The sequence below is a fragment of the Oncorhynchus tshawytscha genome, linkage group LG07, assembly GCF_018296145.1.
Source record: "Oncorhynchus tshawytscha isolate Ot180627B linkage group LG07, Otsh_v2.0, whole genome shotgun sequence".
Taxonomy (NCBI): Eukaryota; Metazoa; Chordata; class Actinopteri; order Salmoniformes; family Salmonidae; genus Oncorhynchus; species Oncorhynchus tshawytscha.
This window is the reverse complement of record NC_056435.1, coordinates 54234292-54255768: the sequence shown is the minus strand read 5'-3', so window position 1 is coordinate 54255768 and position 21477 is coordinate 54234292. Positions and strand designations below refer to the sequence as shown.

General features: G+C 42.6%; 1 protein-coding gene across 1 annotated transcript in view; it reads left to right on the top strand.

The window, feature by feature from the left end:
• The first annotated feature begins 1395 nt into the window (after positions 1-1395).
• The window catches only part of LOC112254840 (testis expressed 264, ER-phagy receptor), an 82408-nt gene continuing 62326 nt past the window's right edge, over positions 1396-21477 (top strand). Inside the window, exon 1 of the mRNA XM_024427744.2 lies at positions 1396-1895. Coding sequence (XP_024283512.1) covers positions 1641-1895 — 255 coding nt within the window. The 5' untranslated portion in view covers positions 1396-1640. The remainder of the gene's footprint in view (positions 1896-21477) is intronic.

The window sequence follows — 21477 nt, the reverse complement described above, 5'->3', positions numbered from 1 at the left end:
TTATCAATTTTAGAATAAGGCTGTAATGTAACAAAATGTGGAAAAAGTCAAGTGGTCTGAATACGTTCCGCAGGCACTGCACAGTACAGTACAGTACTGTAAAGTAGAGTAGAGTTTAGTAGAGTAGAGTACTGTAAAGTAGAGTAGAGTTTAGTACAGTACAGTACTGTAAAGTAGAGTAGAGTTTAGTACAGTACAGTACTGTAAAGTAGAGTAGAGTTTAGTACAGTACAGTACTGTAAAGTAGAGTAGAGTTTAGTACAGTACAGTACTGTAAAGTAGAGTAGAGTTTAGTACAGTACAGTAAAGTAGAGTAGAGTTTAGTACAGTACAGTAAAGTAGAGTAGAGTTTAGTACAGTACAGTAAAGTAGAGTAGAGTTTAGTACAGTACAGTACTGTAAAGTAGAGTAGAGTTTAGTACAGTACAGTAGAGCATACTATAGTAGAGTACAGTATAATTGACTGTATTGCACTTTACTGTATTGAACCAAACTGTACTGTAATGAACTCTACTCTACTCTACTCTGCTGTGATGTCCAAACTTGTGAAACATGTAGGTCTATTATTGGTACATATTTGGTCCTGTCTGGAAAAATCACGTTTGATATTGTTTGGAGGCAAAGCTCATTAGAATAATAGCCAGTGTGTAGAATAATACTCAAACATTCAAAGGAGGATATAACATACCTACTCAGGATACTTCACCATGAAGAGAATAACATTCATAATTATGCATTTCTGTACTATAGATCAGGGACCCATGATGTCATTATGTTGCCATCATTCTATTACTGGGTGTTAATCCATTTCACTTACTGTAGTTCAATAACCAAAATAGATTTTTTTCATCATAGCTGACACCCCATTCTTTCTACAGACACGTTTTGGAAAAAGTGGTTCACATAAAAACTGAGGGAGATTTTACAGTTATTCTGACACCAAACTTTACATCTACACATCTGTTCTTCGAGTAAATGTGTTTTTGTAAAATGTTCTCTGGAAGTTGTTAAAAACAGTCCTTGTGCATATATTTATAAGGTTTATTTAACTTTGCAAACAATGTTTTTCGTTTTTCATTCCGTTGTCATGGAATTGCCCAGTAACAACTTCTATGAGGATTTGTTGACCTCTGGTGGCGTCTCACGCAGCAAAGCGTATAATTGATTGGAACAAGATAAAAAAAGATAAAGGGGTGTTTACTAGATTAAACGATTTTCTACAACACGAAATTTTAGTCGTTGAGATATGTTTTGAATTTGAAATGACATTGGTAGATGTATTTGGTTTATAAAAGTCGGTAGCTACAATTTATATTACAGATATATTGAATAGCAATGGTCATGGAATTAAACAATACCTCACTTTCGTTTCCACAGATGGTGCATCCCAGGAAGTTGTTTTCAACTGGTCCTTGTTTAGGGAAATTAATCTGTATTGAACGGACCAGTTGTTCATGCCGTTATGTGAGAGTTGTTATCAAGTTAACGGACGTTTTAACTGTGAAAGTAGTTGTGGCTTTAGTTGGCTTTTAAGCCAGCTAGTTAGCTACCAACATAAATAAATTCCCGATTGTGTTTTAGCAAATCGCAAAGGCTGAAAAGGTTTCAACAACCAAAGCTACATTCTAGGACTCTACATCATGGCAGAATGGTTAATGTTGTGTTTGATTTTCGTCTTCTTGTTGAGTCTTGTGACAATAGTAGGGTACGTTCTGTACTCGGGGCTGTTGTCAGAAATACACATCCGGACTGGTTCTCCTCCAATCAAGAACATCACAATCGCCTACAAGTTCAAACAGGGACCATATAAAGAGTGTGGACAACTTTTTACTGAGAGTTGCAGCATTGGACGCAATCTGTCTAGTATTGGAGTGTTCTACGATGATCCTAAAAAGGTAAACTAGCTAGCCATAGAACACAACCCCCTGCCTGCGCAGTGCTAGGCAACTTCCTGTGCACACATACATCATTACTAGAAATCAGATTTTAGGCCTACTTATCAGCCCGTATTTAGTTATGACAGTATACTCATACATAAATCAATTTTCTACAAATTGGTATATTTGTCATAAGAAGTAACAGGCTATTATCAGGCCTATGTCTGACAGTACTGAAGCCCATTGCTCTCTAGCTGACATCATAAAGGCTGGCATGTACTGCTAATTGGCCACGGTCTGTAATTACTGTATTCAGGGATGTTGAAGATGTTAGGGATGCCATTTTATCCAAAGTGACTTACAACGGTGAGTAATAGCCTCCATTATTGTATAGGTAGCTGCAGTGAGCCCCAGGTGGCCCCTGTAATCTAAAATAAATGAAGTTTCACGAGTCTCAGTTGGTCATGCAGCATGGTTGAGTTTGAACCTCGTATTGGAGGTAGGACCTAATACTAGAAGGCTACAGTTTCTGTGAGCTTACCTAGCTCTGACTCAAGGATTTAGTCTTGTCTGATTAGTCAGGCTATAATACACAATTCATTGGCATACTATACAACCTGACATGTTTGAGTTCAACATTGTGTATATGTCCTTTTTATGCCAGAATGTTGAATAAAATTACATTTAAACTTACTCTACCGATTGTTGTGCGGTTTATCTTTCACCCACTTGAAATTTGAGCCAAAATATCCACAGGAAATTATTGTTTATCCAACTTTTTAGAGAGCTGGTAGGTTTGCCACTGCCAGCTGAATGTAAGCAATGTTCAGTCTGTGGTTTGGTTACACTTGGTTATTGTTTATTGTGCAAGTGTTTACGTTGCAGTAAAACACACAACAGAAAATCAAGCGGACAGAACCATACCTACCAGCTTTCAAATAATTAGGGTAAACAATTTCCTGTGGATATTTGTAAAAAAAATAATTGAGTGCTGAAGGACAAACTGCACAGACAACCGGTAGAGTAAGTTTAAATGTAATTTTATTAAACCTTCTACTTTGCAAGGAACATTTAGGCCTTCACAATTTTTCACTCAAATGTGTCAGGCTGTATATACCAATTAATGATGTATTACAGCCTGATTAATCAGGACAGAGCTAGCCTAGCCCCAAAGTAACAATTACTGCATTGTTTGGCCTATCAGCAGCAATGTCTTTTCAACATGATTTTATTCACTACCACCACAGATGGATAGGGGAAACCCAGATGGATCGCAGGGGGTGAACATTTAAAGCATTCAGTTTGACAGACTACAACCTATTGTTTTGGGATTTTTGATGAAATCAATCAAAAACCATCCCACTTCTTCAGTCAGACTCAGGGGCCTGTGAGGACGTAGCATTAATCGATTCCTTGTAATGCCTCTGTTGTAAAACAACAACAAATCTTTCAGCCTCACTCACAACTATGCCTGTTTTCTCAGATTTCCTCTCTGTTTGCGCTGTGCAGTTGATAACCAATGCAATAAACGCTACAAAGTTCACCTTCTTAACATGCAACATGTCAGGATCCTTCTGATGACAAGGAATATTCACTGGTGTCTCTACTCCTACTACCATTATTTATTCAACGTCACTCCTTTCTTCCACTCTCCTCACGGCCTTCGGATAGTAGACATTATTCTTCCCACCTCTGTCTCCTTCACCCTAACAGGGCATTTAAAGAATTCGGGTGCATGTTCACCACCACATTTGCAGTATTTAGTCTCAGCTTGCATACGATACTCCTGCCCTCTACATACGATACTCCTGCCCTCTACATACACTTGACACATTACCAAATAATTTGCAATTATCACACTGCATGGGTTTGGAAATGAAAGCTCTTAAAGCAGGAATCATCAACTAGATTCAGTCGCGGGCCAATTGTCTTCTTGTCCAACGCATCCATGATTTTCATATAGACTTCAAACGGATCTCCCAGGTAACTCCATCGATCCAAAACCCTCACTCCGTCCAAAAAAGAATCAGAACTAGGCTTGGATTTACTAAATCCCACAACCACATTACTTCTCTTATTTCAGTTTGTGTTTGCAACTGTAATCCTTCTCACTCTCCATTCTCACTTCTCACTCTCCATTCTTCTCATTCTCCATCTCCATTCGACACGCCATCTGATTCAAACAGAAAATCCGCTTACACCATCTTCTTCCCCATTGGGTCTCCAGTTGTAGCTTCCACTCAGCATCAAATATGGTGGAAGGAGGAGACGGCTCTATAGAAGCCGGTGTGCGAGATACCTGAAGAGAATAAGTCAGAGTGGTTAAATCGCCTCTACCCTCCGTTCTAATGGCGAAATTTCAGTCACTGGAGAATAAACTGGATGAGCTCCGTTCAAGACTTATGAGTCATAGCTCAACAAGGATGTAGTTAATATAAATCTAGCTGGTCTTTCTATACATCAGCAGGACAGAACGGATCCGTTGGGGAAGCTGAGAGGAGGGGGTGTGTGTATCTTTATTAACAACAACTGGTGTGCGATCTCTAATGTTTAGGAAGTCTTGGGGTTCTGCTCGCCTAAGTTAGAATACCTCATGATACGCTAGCTGTATACCACACCAATTACCAAGAGATTTCATCTATATATTTCGTAGCTGTCTATTTACCACCACAAACCAGTGCCGGCACTAAGACCACATTCAACAAGCTGTATAGGGCCTTAAGCAAACAAGAAAATTGGCCTTTCTAGGGAGTTTTTCCTAGCCACCGTGCTTCTACACCTGCATTGCTTACTGTTTGGGGTTTAGGCTGGGTTTCTGTACAGCACTTTGAGGTATCAGCTGATGTAAGAAGGGCTATATAAATTTGACTTGAAGAAAATGCTCACCCAGAGGCGGTGCACCTAGTGACTGGTGACTTTAATACAGGAAAACTGAAATCCGTTTTACCTCATTTCTACAAGAAACTAAAGGTGAAAAAACTGTAGATCACGCTCCACTGAAAGGTTGCTGGATCGAATCCCTGAGCTGACAAGGTAACAATCTATTGTTCTGCTCCTGAGCAAGGCAGTTAACCCACTGTTCCCCAGGCGCCGAAGACGTGGTTGTCGATTATGGCAGCCCCCTGCACCTCTCTGATTCAGAGTGGTTGGGTTAAATGCAGAAGACACATTTCAGTTGAAGGCATTCAGTTGTACAACTGACTAGGTATCCCCCTTTCCCTTTCCCCATTTGGGAAATCTGACCATAACTCTATCCTGATTTCTTCTTACAAGACAAAAACTCAAACAGGAAGTACCAGTGACACACTCAATATGGAAGTGGTCTGATGAAGCGGATGCTAAGCTACAGGTCTGTTTCTCTAGCAAAGACAGGATATGTTCTGGGATTCATCCGATGGCATTGAGGAGTTTACTTTCATCAGTCACCGGCAAAGATGTGTTGGAGTATCCCAATCATAAGCCATGGATTACAGGCAACATCTGAATGGGCTAATATCTGAGCTGCCTTTTTAAATTATGCTGTCAATTCTCCACTTATAAGAAATCCTGCTAGCCCTCCGAAACCATCAAACAGGCAAAGCGTAGAAAAGATCGAATCATAGAAAAACTACACAGCGTCTGATGCTCGAGGTGTGGCATGTCTGGCAAACTTTGGTAGTAAAATTTTAAAAACCCAGCCCAAATTCCAGTGTCAATGGTGTACCAGATGAGCTAAATTGCAGTGATCTGAAGGCTAGGTCACTGATTCTATGAACCAGCTATTTCTAGGTTGAAATGATCACGCCACCCTGTATTAAGCCCTTTAAACAGGTTTAATCACGATGGTGGGCCAGAACACAAAACCTCAGATGTGAAACCAGCTGGCATCTAATCTTTTCAAACTCTGATAGTCTGAATATGTACATTTTTCAAGAAAAAATGGAGTTTGTAGTTTTTCTCATTTTGTAGATATGAACTTATTTAAAAAATGTATAGAAAATTCAATACAAAAATATCTTATTTACACAAGTATTCACACCCCTGACGCAATACTTTGTTAAAGCACCTTTGGCAGCGATTACAGCTGTGAGTCTTTCTGGGTAAATCTCTAAGAGCATTCCACACCTGGATTGTGCAACATTTGCCTATTATTATTTGCAAAATTCTTCAAGCTCTGTAGAATGGTGGTTGATCATTGCTAGACAACCATTTTCAAGTCTTGCCATAGATTTTCAAGTAGATTTAAGTCACAAGGAATAATGTTCTGTTTTTCCCCTTAGTTCCAGTGAAGGGAAATCTTAACACTACTGTATACAATTACATTACATTTGGCGATTCTGTGCTTTCAACTTTGTGGCAACAGTTTGGGGATGGCCCTTCCCTGTTTCAGCATAACAATGCCCCCATGCATAAAGCGTGGTCCATACAGAAATGGTTTGTTGAGATCAGTGTGGAAGAACTTGACTGGCATGCACAGAGCCCAGACTTAAACTCCATCGAACACCTTTGGGATGAATTGGAGCCATGCCTAATTGACCAACATCAGTGCCTGACATCACTAATGCTCTTGTGGTTGAATGAAAGAAAATCCTCTCAACAATGTTCCAACATCTAGTAGAAACCCTTCCCAGAAGACTGGATGCTGTCAATTACCTCGTACCCCTGCACATCGACTGCTACTGGTACTCCGTGTATATAGCCAAGATGTTGTTACTCATTGTGTATTTATTCCTTGGGTTATTCTTTTTCAATTATTCTTCGTGTTATTATTTTTCCATTATTCCTCATATTATTAAAAAAAAAAAAAAAACGATTTCTATATATTTTTTTGCGTTGTTCACAAGGGCCCGTAAGTTAGTCTATACCTGTTTACGAAACATTTGAGAAAGAAGATTTGATTTGACTTCTGTGTCTTCAATGAGAGGGGGCAGTCATTCTCCCCTGGTGTTTCCAGATTGGATTAGTAATTTAATCCATTATCCACTAGATGGAGATAATGGTATCAGAAAGAACCCAGTGCTATTTGGAAGTGGTGGGGTGGAATATGATAGCATACACATTACCTTCAGGAGGAATTACCACATCAGTATTGGATTCGTCTTGTTTGTATATAAATGGGCTTATCGTGTGTTAGAAAATATGGATGTTGTTTCCCAGGGTATCCATTCTATACCCAAACATGTAACCTGAAGCCAGATTTATGGTCTATAGACCTACTACCTTGAACCAAAGGTCAGTATATGGTGTTGTCCTCAGACGCAGAAGTTGAAAGTGTTGGTCATTTGAAGTAATTTTACCTTTGCACATCTATAGGTCCACATTTTGAGCTTGTTTACCCTTTTAAATGCCTCATATGAGCTCAGCCATTGAGTTTAGTGATATGTCAGTCTCATATGAAGCTAAAGAATACCGGAGAATATCTGGAAAGGGGTGTGGTCGGTGGTGAGGTGTGTTTTTGTCATCCATGACTATGTTAACACAGCTTCTGTCCCCTATATGGTTTTGGGGGATGTATACTTTGTATCCCCCTACGCCTGATCCCTAGACCTGTGCTCTCAGGACTTCAGGCCAAGGGACTAGCCTCTAAACATGGTTCCCCCTCTCTGGTCATGTGAATGAAGGTAGCCCATTGTAGTCCCGCTTGTTACTCTTCCATCCACTCTGCTGCCTCCTCTGCATTCTTTCTCTTCCCACCCCGCTGCAGTGTCAACACCATCCACTAACCTGCTGGGTGTCTCTGTGACACTGTTTTCTCCAGCCTCCTACTGGTTCCTGTGTGAAGACTGATCTTCCCTTACCCCTATGGGCAAATCCATTTGATTTCTATCACTTTCTGACAACACCCCTTTTGATTTGAACAAAACCTTCCATACATGTTTGCCCATTGTAGAAGTGTTCAGAAAGTGACTTTTGGACCTGAATGCCAAAACATTGAAGAGATCAAGGTGCTCAACATTGACCTATTTTACATACCCCACCATACCATTAGACATCACTGGGAAAAAAAAATTGAGATTGATGTATTTTTTTAAGCTTACAAATAGGATTGTCAAACTATTTCAAAATGTCTTGAAAAAAAGTGTATTTAATTTTTTACCTTAAACATAAATGATCTAAAAATGCGTACATTTGTCTTCGTATACATCATTTAATGGTTTTGTGTTGTGCCTGCTATCGGTTGAGACACACCATGCCCTTGAATACATTGTGGGTGTCATGTTTTAGCTTATAAATGTACTAAAATAGGAATCAAATTGAAATTTCAACTTTCGAATCGTACCACAAAGATGGTTGGAGTTCCACACATCATAGAATGTGGACTTGAATGGGAATATCTGTTGTTTTTAAATTATGCTGTCAATTCTCCATAGGAAATCATAGAAACATAAGTCATAGAAAAACATTTAAGTTGTCATTCGATGGTGGGTGGACCGGTGGCCGTCTTTGGTAGTAATTCTAATTTTAAAAAATCGATTAAATTCCAATTTCAATGGTGTACCAGCTAAATTGCAGTGATCTGAAGGGATAGGTCCATTCTATGAAATCTATTTCTATGGTTGAAATGACACCCACCCTGTATTCAAGAGCAGGTTCGGTCTTCACCGATGGTGGGCACAACACAAAAACCTCAGATGTGAAATAGGATCTAATCTACAACGTATCAGAATATGAAAAAAATCGGAGTTTATGCATTTTTAGATAATTGATGTTAAAAAAAGAAAGAAATTCTGAAATAGTTTGACAACCCTGTTTTGTAAGGTTTTAAATTATAACACAACCGTTTTATCTTTTCAATTGATGAAAACATGGATGTCTCATGGTATGGTGGGGTATGCAAAATGGGTCAACTTTAAGCACCTTTTTCTCGGGAATGTTTTGACATTCAGGGGAAAAAATAACTTTCTGACAGACCACTTCTTCAATGGGCAAACATGTAGAGAAAGTTTTTAAATTGAAAGAGATGTGTTCAAACAGTGATTGAATTCAAATCATTCTCTCGCTCTCTCCCCCTCTCTCTTTCTCTCTCCTTCTCACCCCACCTCTGTCCCTCTGCTCTGGAGTCCACAATAGATTGGCAATGGTAGCCTCTGACTGCTCAGCATTCTGTACTTCTGTCCATCCCCACTCACAATACTTTCAGATTACTTAATGAATTTGTTCACCATTCTCTTTATAGGACTGCTATTTGGTTCCATGCCTCGCCTCTCCATCTCATTGGCTAATACTATGAGCTGGAGTTACAAGATAAATAACTGTACCCTTCTCGCTATCTGAGCCCGATTTGTACCCACAGCAACCTGTTGGAATGTTAGCTACCAGAGTTGAATGATTCTTCCCAGCTCTGCTTCCAATCCCCCTTTGTGACACCAACACCCATCTGCTTTTTCCCAAGCCCGCAATTAGCAATGGACCCTATAGGCTATCCCCTGTGTACAGCCAAGTCCTGATGTAAGTTTGGCTAGGCCTAATTGGCGTAATGATCTCAGCTTGTTTGTTAAAACCCCGGGATGTTATCTGTTCCCAAGGTCAGAAGCCCTCAGTGCTTTGGGCCCCCTGGAGGGAGGGTAGGGGGATGGGCAGAAAAACAGAGGCTGTGTTCTAAATGGGACACTATTTCCTGTATAGTACATTACCTTTGACCAGGTCCCATAGGGATTAGGGTGCCATTTCGAACAGTCAGAGTTGGAATAGTGTTTTCTACTTAGAGAAAGGCTATTGGTTTTGTATGGAATGGGGAGTTTAAATTGACAAAAGCACAACTGTCAGAGGAGAGGTTGGTTTTCAGTTAAGTGTGGCTTCTTCTTTCCTCCATCGTGTATATATCCTCATATTTTTCACAAGTCTAAAGTGTTCTCTTTTTAATCACTTCCTCTGTGGAAACAAAAGACTCAGAGAGAAAGGGCTCGCGGTGGTCCTGACATGGTTGGCATAAATACAGGGCTGTGGAGCAACTGTTCTGTTCTTCCTATCCTTCCCTTCCTTCAAACAGCTGACATCACCAGGCGTAAAGTCTGTCTCATCTCTCTCTCCTCTTTTCCACAGCCTCTCCTCCTCTCTCGACAGTTCAAAGGCTGAGGTTTTTCTCACTCTCCCAGTCTGCCCACCACTACCCCCCCCTCTCTCGGAAGCGCTCCACTCGTCTCTGTGTCGCTCTCTTAAATATATCTAAAACCAAAAGCATTGTATTTGGTTCAAAACATTCTCTAAGACCTAAACCTCAACTGGAGTTGTACATAAAGGGTGTCATTGAACAAGTTGAAGAAGCTGGATGGTCTATTATCATGTTTAAGTCATATTGACAAAGTTGTTATGAAGATGCAGAGAGGTACAGTTGAAGTTGGAAGTTTACATACACTTATGTTGGAGTCATTAAAACTTGTTTTTCAACCACTACACACATTTCTTATTAACAAACTATAGTTTTGGCATGTCAGTTAGGACATCATTTTTCAACAATTGTTTACAGACAGATTATTTCAGTTATAACTCACTGTATCACAATTCCAGTGGATCAGAAGTTTACATACACTAAGTTGACTGTGCCTTTAAACAGCTTGGAAAATTCCAGAAAATTATGTCATGGCTTTAGAAGCTTCTGATAGGCTAATTTATATAATTTGAGTCAAATGGAGGTGTACCTGTGGATGTATTTCAAGGCCTACCTTCAAACTCAGTGCCTCTTTGCCTGACATTATGGGAAAATCAAAAGAAATCAGCCAAGACCTCAGAAAAAAGTGTAGACCTCCACATGTCTGGTTCATCCTTGGGAGCAATTTCCAAACGCCTGAAGGTACCACGTTCATCTGTACAAACAATAGTATGCAAGTATGAACACCATGGGACCAGGCAGCCGCCATGCTGCTCAGGAAGGAGACACCTTCTGTCTCCTAGAGTTGAATGTACTGTTGTGCGAAACGTGGAAAAACTGCAAAGGACCTTCTGAAGATGCTGGAGGAAACGGGTTCAAAAGTATCTATATCCACTGTAAAACGAGTCCTATATCAACATAACCTGAAAGGCCGCTCAGTAAGGAAGATTCCACCGCTCCAAAACCGCCATAAAAAAGCGAGACTACGGTTTGCAGGAGGAATTTTGGACCATTCCTCTGTACAAAACTGTTTCAGTTCAGCAAGGTCGAGGTCATGCACAGCATCTCAATCGGGTTGAGGTCAGGACTCTGACTGGGCCACTCCAGAAGGCATATTTTCTTCTGTTGAAGCCAGTCTGTTGTTGATTTACTTCTGTGTTTTGAGTCATTGTCCTGTTGCATCACCCAACTTGCCTTGAGCTTCAATTGGTGCACAGATAGCCTAACATTCTACTGCAAAATTTCTTGATAAACTTGGGAATTCATTTTTCTGTCGATGATGGCAAGCTGTCCAGGCCCTGAGGTAGCAAAGCAGTCCCAAACCATACTCCCTCCACCATACTTTACAGTTAGGATGATGTTTTGATGTTGGTGCGCTGTGCAATTTTTTTCTCCACACATAGTGTTGTGTGTTTCTTCCAAACAACTCAACTGTACTTTCATCTGTCCACAGAATATTTTTGCCAGTAGCCCTGTGGAACATCCAGGTTCACTTTTGCAAACTTCAGACGTGCAGCAAGGTTGTTTTTGGACAACAGTGGATTATTCTGTGGTGTCCTCCGATGAACACCATTCTTGTTTTACGTATCGTAGACTCATCAACAGAGATGTTAGCATGTTCCAGAGATTTCTGTAAGTCTTTAGCTGACACTCTAGGATTATTCTTAACCTCATTGAGCATTTTGCACTGTGCTCTTGCAGTCATCTTTGCAGGATAGCCACTCCTGGGGAGAGTAGCAACAGTGCTGAACTTCCTCCATTTCTAGACAATTTGTCTTACCGTGGACTGATGAACATCAAGGCTTTTAGAGATACTTTAGTAACCCTTTCCAGCTTTATGCAAGTCAACAATTCTTAATCTTCTGAGATCTCTTGTTCGAGGCATGGTTCACATCAGGCAACGCTTCTTGTGAATAGCAAACTCACATTTTGTGAGTGTTTTTTATAGGGCAAGGCAGCTCTAACCAACGTCTCCAATCTCGTCTCATTGATTGGACCCCGGGTTAGCTGGCTCCTGACTCCAATTAGCTTTTGGAGTCAGCCTAGGGGTTCACATATTTTTTCCAATCTATACTGTGAATGTTTAAATGATGTATTCAATAGACTGCATTATTGGGAAGGACTCCTAAGTAAGCATTTAACTGTTAGTCCAAACCTGTTGTTTACGAGGCACGTGACAAATAACATTTGATTTGAGACTATGCTCCATTTTGAGATAAGGTTGCTGATCTCTCAGGGTCAGGATTGGAGGTCTTTGTGACATAGGGATTGTCAAAGTGGGGTGCATTCTGAGGGAGAGGGGGGCATGAGATGACAAATCTGTCTGTTCATTTGTGAGTCCTGTCCATATTATGTTGCAGTACATTGCAGGATGTGGAGCTCTTTGTTTGTGATGATTGACAGATCAAACTTAAACACTAGAGAAAGGGCTGGAGCGAAACACTGATGGAGGTAACCCTCTGAGAGACGGAACATTCAGCCCTATCTTGAAGGTCCTTCACTGCTCCAGCCCCACCCCGTGACCACCTTACTCCACTCCCTGAACGCCCCAGAATGCCCCATTCATCTTGATGGCACGATTTATCAAAAGCCCTCACAGAGTACAGTCCCAAGTGGCTCCCTGAGACCAATTTATTAGTATTTTAGCACCAGTCTGAGCATGGCCCGAACATGAAAAGGCTAGCGCACCAGGAGGGGTGTGCTGGAGAAGAGACAGAGAGTTGATGAGAAGGGGAGAGGAGAGAAGAAAGGGGAGGAGGAGAGGAGAAAAGAGAGGAAGAGTAGAGGGAGGGAGGGGAAGAGGAGTGAGAGGGAAGAGAGTGAGAGGTGCTTCCTAAGTGGATGTGAAATGAAGAATACATGGGACTGTGTTCAAAGTTGTTTTTGAAGTCCATCAATCTCCCAGAGGGCTCAGCAGCAGGGTTTGTAGTTGCGCCTCTTTGTCCAGCGTGTCCCGCTGTGAAACTTGTGTTGGCTCCAATCCATAGGGGCCCCCCGCTGTGACCAAAACAAAATCGCTACAAAAATCCTATCAAATGTCCAGGCCTTACTAAAGCTAGTTTTTTCAATCTCTATAGGCTATTTCTTCAGTCCTACACCATTTTTGAGAGTATCAGAGTGAGCTCTCTACCCAGTTTTACAATGTCCAGGAAATGCCTTGTGCGTTGTGACCTTACCATTTCTATAGTAGCCTATAGGCTACTTGATAGAATTCAACTGGACAGTTTGAACTGAACACTTCTCCCCCTCTTTATGAAAGCTAGTGTAGAAGTTCTTATCTCACTGTATCCATCTTCACTGGTGGAGACTTCCTATTGGGTGTGAGGGTGTGATAGACTATGTGTTGTCTATTCTGGTCCCAGATCTGTACGGGGACTGGGCTAGTTGTAGGTTCCTCTCTCCAGCCCTGTGCTGACAGACTGGGTTAGGTGAAGTCTACTGTACAGCAGTGTATGTTCCTCTCCCTAGCCCTGCTGACAGTGATCATTAATTAGAGCAGTGTTAGTGGACAGTGGGACTCATTTGGGTCCCTGGCCTGTCACTGGCTGATGAAGAGTGTCTCTGTATGGACTCTGCTGTTATCACCACCCCTTTTCTCACTGCCTCCTCCATCTCTCCTCTCCACATCCCTCCCTCTCTTCTCTCCTCTCCTCCTGCATCTCTCCTTGGGTCAGTCCAGATTTCTGCGATTCTTGTCTCGGATGGCACCATGTGGAGGTAGTTGTCCCGTCTCATCGCGGCGGGAGACCCAGGCGCTAGCTAGCCCTGCGTGTGTCCCTGGCCTTTGTGTACTGCTACTGGGGGTTAGCAGAGACAGAGCTGCAGTGATGGTACTGCTTGTTAACCACACACTTTAGTCACAGGAGCCATCCACAGCCATGCTGAAAGAGCGGAGAGACACTGGCCCTTCTGCTGCTGACACTCCACAGGCTGAAATGGGTGTGGGGGGTGAGTGTCAGCAGGAACCAGAGATGGAGAGTAGATGATGGTGGGTCTGTCTCAATCCACAAATGATGCTGCCTTTGAATCAGGTCTCAAATGGGATTCCGTTTTCAGTTAAGCTATCTTCTGGTAAAATACTACCTGGGAGATAGGTAGGCAGTAGACAGCTGCCTTTTGATTGCGATGCAATACTTTGAAGAGAAACGAGATGGGATCGATGTAGGAGCCAATACCGGTTGAGTCAAGAGTCTGGGGTGTGGTGAATCTGAAGGGTTTTACCAGTAGCCTACTTTTCAGTGCTGTGTAGTCGGTTATGGCTTGAGTGAGGAAAGAGTGTTGTCTCCCTGAGGCAAGGTGATTGGTACTCTACTTCAGCTGCCAGTGTTAAAGGAGACCTCTCAGACTCAGTCAAGATTACTAGAGCGAGAGAGGGATGGCGATATGTCGTTTATTATAAAACTGGTTGTTTGGATCCTGGATGCTGATTGGTTGATATCAAGGAGTAGGGGTCTGAACGTTTAAACGTTAAATCATGTAAACCAAATTGGGATCCTTAACGTTAAGAAAAATCCCTACCTGAAAAGCAATGTTTTTTTCACTACGAAATCAAAACGACAGTGCAGTTATCGCAACATATTATTTTCAAATAATGCTTGTGCTTCTAGTTCTGACCATGCAGTAATATCTAACAAGTAAGCGAACAATTTTGCAACAACTACCTTTTACACACAAGTGTAAAGGAATGAATAATAAATGTACATGTAAATATATGGATGAGCGATGACCGAACGGCATAGGCAAGATGCAGTAGATGGTATAGAGTACAGTATTGTCACGTTCTGACCTTAGTTCTTAGTTTGTGAGTTGGGTGGGTTGTCTACGTTCCTTTTTCTATGTGGTGTTTTTGTGTTTGGCCTGGTATGGTTCTCAATCAGAGGCAGGTGTCGTTAGTTGTCTCTGATTGAGAATCATACTTAGGTAGCCTTTCCCCACCTGTGTTTCGTGGGAGATTATTTTCCGTTTCAGTGTTTGCACCATTCGGGACTGTTTCGGTTTTCATTTTTGTTTCTCTTGTTCTTTTTGTATTCTGTATTCATTCTCATTAAATTATATTATGGATACATACCATGCTGCATTTTGGTCCTCCGATCCTTCCTACTACTCCTCCTCAGGAGAGGAGGAGGAAAGCCGTTACCCTACATTAATCATCTCATATGTATATATAGTATGTAAACATTATATAAAGTGGCATTGTTTAAAGTGACTAGTGATACATTTATTACATCCAATTTTTTATTATTCAAGTGGCTAGTGATTTGAGTCAGTATGTTGGCAGCAGCCACTCAATGTTAGTGATGGCTGTTTAACAGTCTGATGGCCTTGAGATAGAAGCTGTTTTTCAGTCTCTCGGTCCCAGCTTTGATGCACCTGTACTGACCTCGCCTTCTGGATGATAGCGGGGTGAACAGGCAGTGGCTCGGGTGGTTGTTGTCCTTGATGATCTTTTTGGCCTTCCTGTGACATCGGGTGGTGTAGGTGTCCTTGCCCCTGGTGATGCGTTGTGCAGACCGCACTACCCTCTGGAAAGCCTTGCGGTTGTGGGCAGAGCAGTTGCCGTACCAGGCGGTGATACAGCCCGACAGGATGCTCTCGATTGTGCATCAGCACAAATAGTACCCGCAAAACACCAGCCTCAACGTCAACAGTGAAGAGGCGACTCCGGGATGCTGGCCTTCCAGGCAGAGTTGCAAAGAAAAAGCTGTATCTCAGACTGGCCAATAAAAATACAAAATTAAGATGGGCAAAAGAACACAGACACTGGACAGAGGAACTCTGCCTAGAAGGCCAGCATCCCGGAGTCACCTCTTCACTGTTGAGGCTGGTGTTTTGCGGGTACTATTTAATGAAGTTGCCATTTGAGGACTTGTGAGGCATCAGTTTCTCAAGCTAGACACTCTATGTACTTGTCCTCTTGCTCAGTTGTGTACCGGGGCCTCCCACTCCTCTTTCTATTCTGGTTATAGCCAGTTTGTGCTGCTCTGTGAGGGAAGTAGTACACAGCGTTGTACGAGATCTTCAGTTTCTTGGCAATTTCTCACATGGAATAGCCTTCATTTCTCAGAACAAGTATAGACTGACGAGTTTCAGAAGAAAGTTCTTTGTTTCTGGCCATATTGAGCCTGTAATCGAGCCTGTAATCGAACCCACAAATGCTGATGCTCCAGATACTCAACTAGTCTAAAGAAGGCCAGTTTTTAGCTGTTATAACGTAATTGCAATGGGGTTTCTAATGATCAGTTAGCCTTTTATAATGATAAACTTGGATTAGCTAACACAATGTGCCATTGGAACACAGGAGTGACGGTTGATGATAACGGGTCTCTGTATGCCTATGTAGGTATTCCATATAAAAATCAGCTGTTTCTAGCTACAATAGTAATTTACAACATTAACAATGTTTGATGTTATTTTAATAGACAAAAAAATCTACCTCTTTCAAAAACAAGGACATTTCTCAGTGACGCCAAACTTTTGTAGTTGTGTGTGTTTGAACTAAATTACTTTCGCCCCGTAGCACTCACCTCTCATCATGAAGTGCTTTGAAAGACTAGTCAAGGATCATATCCCCTCCACCTTCTTTGCCACTCCACGCTTACCGCCCCAGTGGATCCACAGACGATGCAATCGCCACCAAACTGCACACTGCCCTGTCCCATCTGGACAAGAGGCATACCTATGTAAGAATGCTGTCCATTGACTATAGCTCAGCATTCAACACCATAGTACCCTCCAAGCTCATCATCAATCTTGATTCCCTGGGTTTGAACCCTGCCCTTTACAACTGGGTCCTGGACTTCCTGATGGGTCGCCCCCCCCCAGGTGGTGATGGTAGGAAACAACACCTCCTCTTTGCTGATCCTCAACACTGGGGCCCCACAAGCGTACATGCTTAGCCCCCTCCTGTACTCCATGTTCACCCATGACTGCGTGGCCAAGCATGCCTCCAACTTAATCATCAAATTTGCAGATGACACAACAGTAGTAGGCTTGATTACCAACAACGATGAAACAGCCTACAGGGAGGAGGTGACGGCTCTGGGAGTGTGGTGCCTGGAAAATAACCTCCCACTCAATGTCAACACAATAAAGGAGATGATTGTGGACTTCAGGATACAGCAGAGGGAGCACCCCCTGATCCACACCGATGGGACCACAGTGGAGAAGGTGGAAGCAGGTGCTTCTACACCTGCATTGCTTACTGTTTTGGGTTGGGTTTAGGCTGGGTTTCTATACAGCACTTTGTGACATCAGCTGATGTAAGAAGGGCTTTATAAATACATTTGATTGATTGAAATAAATTTGAAGTACCTTGGTGTACACATCACTGACCAACTGAAATGGTCCACCCACACAGACAGTGTGTTGAAGAAGGCAACAGCGCATCAACCTCGGGAGGCTAAAGAAATTTGACTTAACACCTAAAACCCTCACAAACTTTTACAGATGCACAATTGAGAGCATCCTGTCGGGCTGTATCACCGCCTGGTATGGCAACTGCGACGCTCACAACCACAAAGCTCTCCAGAGGGAGATGCATTTCCAATGCATTACTGAGGCAAACTTCCCGCCCTCCTGGACACCTGCAGCACCCAATGCCACAGGATGGCCAAAAAGATCATCAAGGACATCTACCACCCGGGCCACTGCCTGTTCACTCCGCTAACATGCAGAAGGCGAGGTCAGTACAGGTGCATCAAAGCTGGGACCGAGAGACTGAAAAACAGCTTTTATCTCAATGCCATCAGACTGCTAAACAGCCATCACTAGCACTTCTGGGGTGGCTGCCTGTAGACATAAACTCAGCAAAAAAGAAACGTCCTCTCACTGTCAACTGTGTTTATTTTGAGCAAACTTAACATTTGTAAATATTTGTATGAACATAACAAGATAACAACTGAGACAAAAACTGAACAAGTTCCACAGACATGTGACTAACAGAAATGGAAAAATGGGACCCTGAAAAAAGGGGAGGATGTACCGATCCTGTGCAGGTGTTGTTACACGTGGTCTGCCACAGCGAGGACGATCAGCTGTCCATCCTGTCTCCCTGTTGCGCTGTCTTAGCCATCTCACAGTACAGACATGGCAATTTATTGCCCTGGCCACATCTGCAGTCCTCATGCCTCCTTGCAGCATGCCTAAGGCATGTTCACGCAGATGAGCAGGGTCCCTGGGCATCTTTCTTTTGGTGTTTTTCAGAGTCAGTAGAAAGGGCTCCTTAGTGTCCTAAGGTTTCATAACTGTGACCTTAATTGCCTACCGTCTGTAAGCTGTTAGTGTCTTAACGACCATTCCACAGGTGCATGTTCACTAATTGTTTATGGTTAATTGAACAAGCATGGGAAACAGTGTTTAAACCCTTTACAATGAAGATTTGTGAAGTTATTTGGATTTTATGAATTATCTTTGAAAGACAGGGTCCTGAAAAAGGGACGTTTCTTCTTTTTTTGGCTGAGTTTATACACTGCTCAAAAAAATAAAGGGAACACTTAAACAACACAATGTAACTCCAAGTCAATCACACTTCTGTGAAATCAAACTGTCCACTTAGGAAGCAACACTGATTGACAATAAATTGCACATGCTGTTGTGCAAATGGAATAGACAACAGGTGGAAATTATAGGCAATTAGCAAGACACCCCCAATAAAGGAGTGATTCTGCAGGTGGGGACCACAGACCACTTCTCAGATCCTATGCTTCCTGGCTGGTGTTTTGGTCACTTTTGAATGCTGGCGGTGCTTTCACTCTAGTGGTAGCATGAGACTGAGTCTACAACCCACACAAGTGGCTCAGGTAGTGCAACTCATCCAGGATGGAACATCAATGCGAGCTGTGGCAAGAGGGTTTGCTGTGTCTGTCAGCGTAGTGTCCAGAGCATGGAGGCACTACCAGGAGACAGGCCAGTACATCAGGAGACGTGGAGGAGGCCGTAGGAGGGCAACAACCCAGCCACAGGACCGCTACCTCCGCCTTTGTGCAAGGAGGAGCACTGCCAGAGCCCTGCAAAATGACCTCCAGCAGGCCACAAATGTGCATGTGTCTGCTCAAACGGTCAGAAACAGACTCCATGAGGGTGGTATGAGGGCCCTACGTCCACAGGTGGGGGTTGTGCTTACAGCCCAACACCATGCAGGACGTTTGACATTTGCCAGAGAACACCAAGATTGGCAAATTCGCCACTGGTGCCCTGTGCTCTTCACAGATGAAAGCAGGTTCACACTGAGCACATGTGACAGACGTGACAGTCTGGAGACGCCGTGGAGAACGTTCTGCTGCCTGCAACATCCTCCAGCATGACTGGTTTGGCGGTGGGTCAGTCATGGTGTGGGGTGGCATTTCTTTGGGGGGCCGCACAGCCCTCCATGTGCTCGCCAGAGGTAGCCTGACTGCCATTAGGTACCGAGATGAGATCCTCAGATCCCTTGTGAGACCATATGCTGGTGCGGTTGGCCCTGGGTTCCTCCTAATGCAAGACAATGCTAGACCTCATGTGGCTGGAGTGTGTTAGCAGTTCCTGCAAGAGGAAGGCATTGATGCTATGGACTGGCCCGCCCGTTCCCCAGACCTGAATCCAAATGAAAATGCCCGATTCCAGCCTTGCTGAAGCACCCCCAGGTAATCACCGATCCTCCACCAAATTTCACAATGGGTGCGAGACACTGTGGCTTGTAGCCCTCTCCAGGTCTCGCACCCACTGTGAAATTTGGTGGAGGATCAGTGATGAACTACATCTCCCCTGGAAAAAAGCATCTAGACAATATTTTTGGTTTGCAACAGTTGCGGTTTGTCTAAACCTTGCTGTCTGACCTGTGTAACAATGCTGCAGGTTTTTTGGCCACCGTGCCATGCTTATGAACGTGAAGAGACTGACAGCTTCTCTGAACCAGAAAAATGCATTTATCATGATCATTATAATGGATACAGTATATCCAATGAAATTGCAATAGAAACAAATGTAAAACAAACAAATTCCCCCTGCCCTCCACCACAACTTTTCCCCCTGGAGACACAGCCAATTCAGGGGTTCTCAACTCCAAGAGGCATCCTGAAAATCGGTCTTCTAACAAAATTGTCTGAAGTGTTTGAACGGTTTGGCCTACAAACTATTATGACCCCTCTATGGAAAGATGAGACTTTCTGACCATGGTGGTGTACATGTCAGTTGTTTTGCTCCACAGGCCTCATAAGACTCATCTGGAGGTCCCCCGTTACCAGTTGAAAAAATGAATGGAAGTACAGTACATGACCCAAAGTATGTGGACATGTGCTCGTCCAGCATCTCATTCTTAATCATGGGCAATAAATAATATGTTATTGTTGGTTCCCCATTTGCTGCTATAACAGCCCCCACTCTTCTGGAGAAAGCCGTTTTATTGGCCATTGGTTTGTACACAATCCGGAGGTAATTTCGGATGTCCCATGAGTCTTAATTTGCATTAAGTGGCTCCTCTTTTTCTACCCTTTAATGGATGATTCGATTCACTCCCCAGATTGGAGAGAGAACCACCAAGCACAACTGAACAGCCAAAAGTAGCAGTCAGTGTCTTAGAGCCTAACAAGAGCCTTGCTCTTAACATTGCCTGCCAACTGTGGTGGATTCTAAAACTTGTCCTTTATTTGTATTTATTTATTTGTGTAAAGTTTGTTTTCCTTTCACATGGTTTGTTAAGCTGTTTTCTGCCAGCCAATCTTCTGTCTCTTCTTTGTGACTCATCCGTTTGTTAGAAGGTGAACATTTTGGGAGACTGAAGGAACCGTCTGTCTGTGAAATTGGTTGGTTATTTTTCAGAAGGTGGACAATTTTTTGGGGGGGGGGGACTTGTAGACTTTGATGGGCATAGATAAAGGTGGGTTTAGATAAAGGCAGTGTTTACAACAATAGTGGTTTTGCAGTCCTTAATTGCTGCGGCAGGCTTCAGGGGGTTGTTGAGGGAGGGAAGGAGAAAGAAAGAGAGGAGGCATCCTTCTCATCCATGGAGGCAGTTTGCAAGTATAATTACAGGCTCTCTGAGTGACTGTAATGAGAGAAAGGTGGAGGGACAGAACAACAGCGATAGAGCGAGTCGGAAGCGAGAGAGGTCAATTTGGAAATTGTTCCACGGTTGAGGCTGAGGACAAACATATTGACACATTTTCAGATTGTTTGTAGAATAATCTGATGTGAATACTAACATCATGATACATGATTGTTGTAGAACTAACGCTGCAGATAGCAGTACTGGGTGATTTGAAAAGCCATAGTCAATCAATCAATAATATAATTATTTTAGCAAAAATGTTTATTCTGTAGAAGCTATGAGAATAGAAAGGTTCAGTACTTTTGTGAAGCATCACAGCACAGTTGAAAAATATATGGCAAATAGAAATCTGAAATGTTGAGAGATAGATGGGAGGGCTTGAATGGACAAGAAGGGTGGGACTAATAACAAGAATACCAATGTAAAACATACAGAGTCTGTAAAATGTATATAGGTTCAGAAATGTTGCGAAATAGCACAGTTAAAAATAGAAATCAAACTGGATGGAC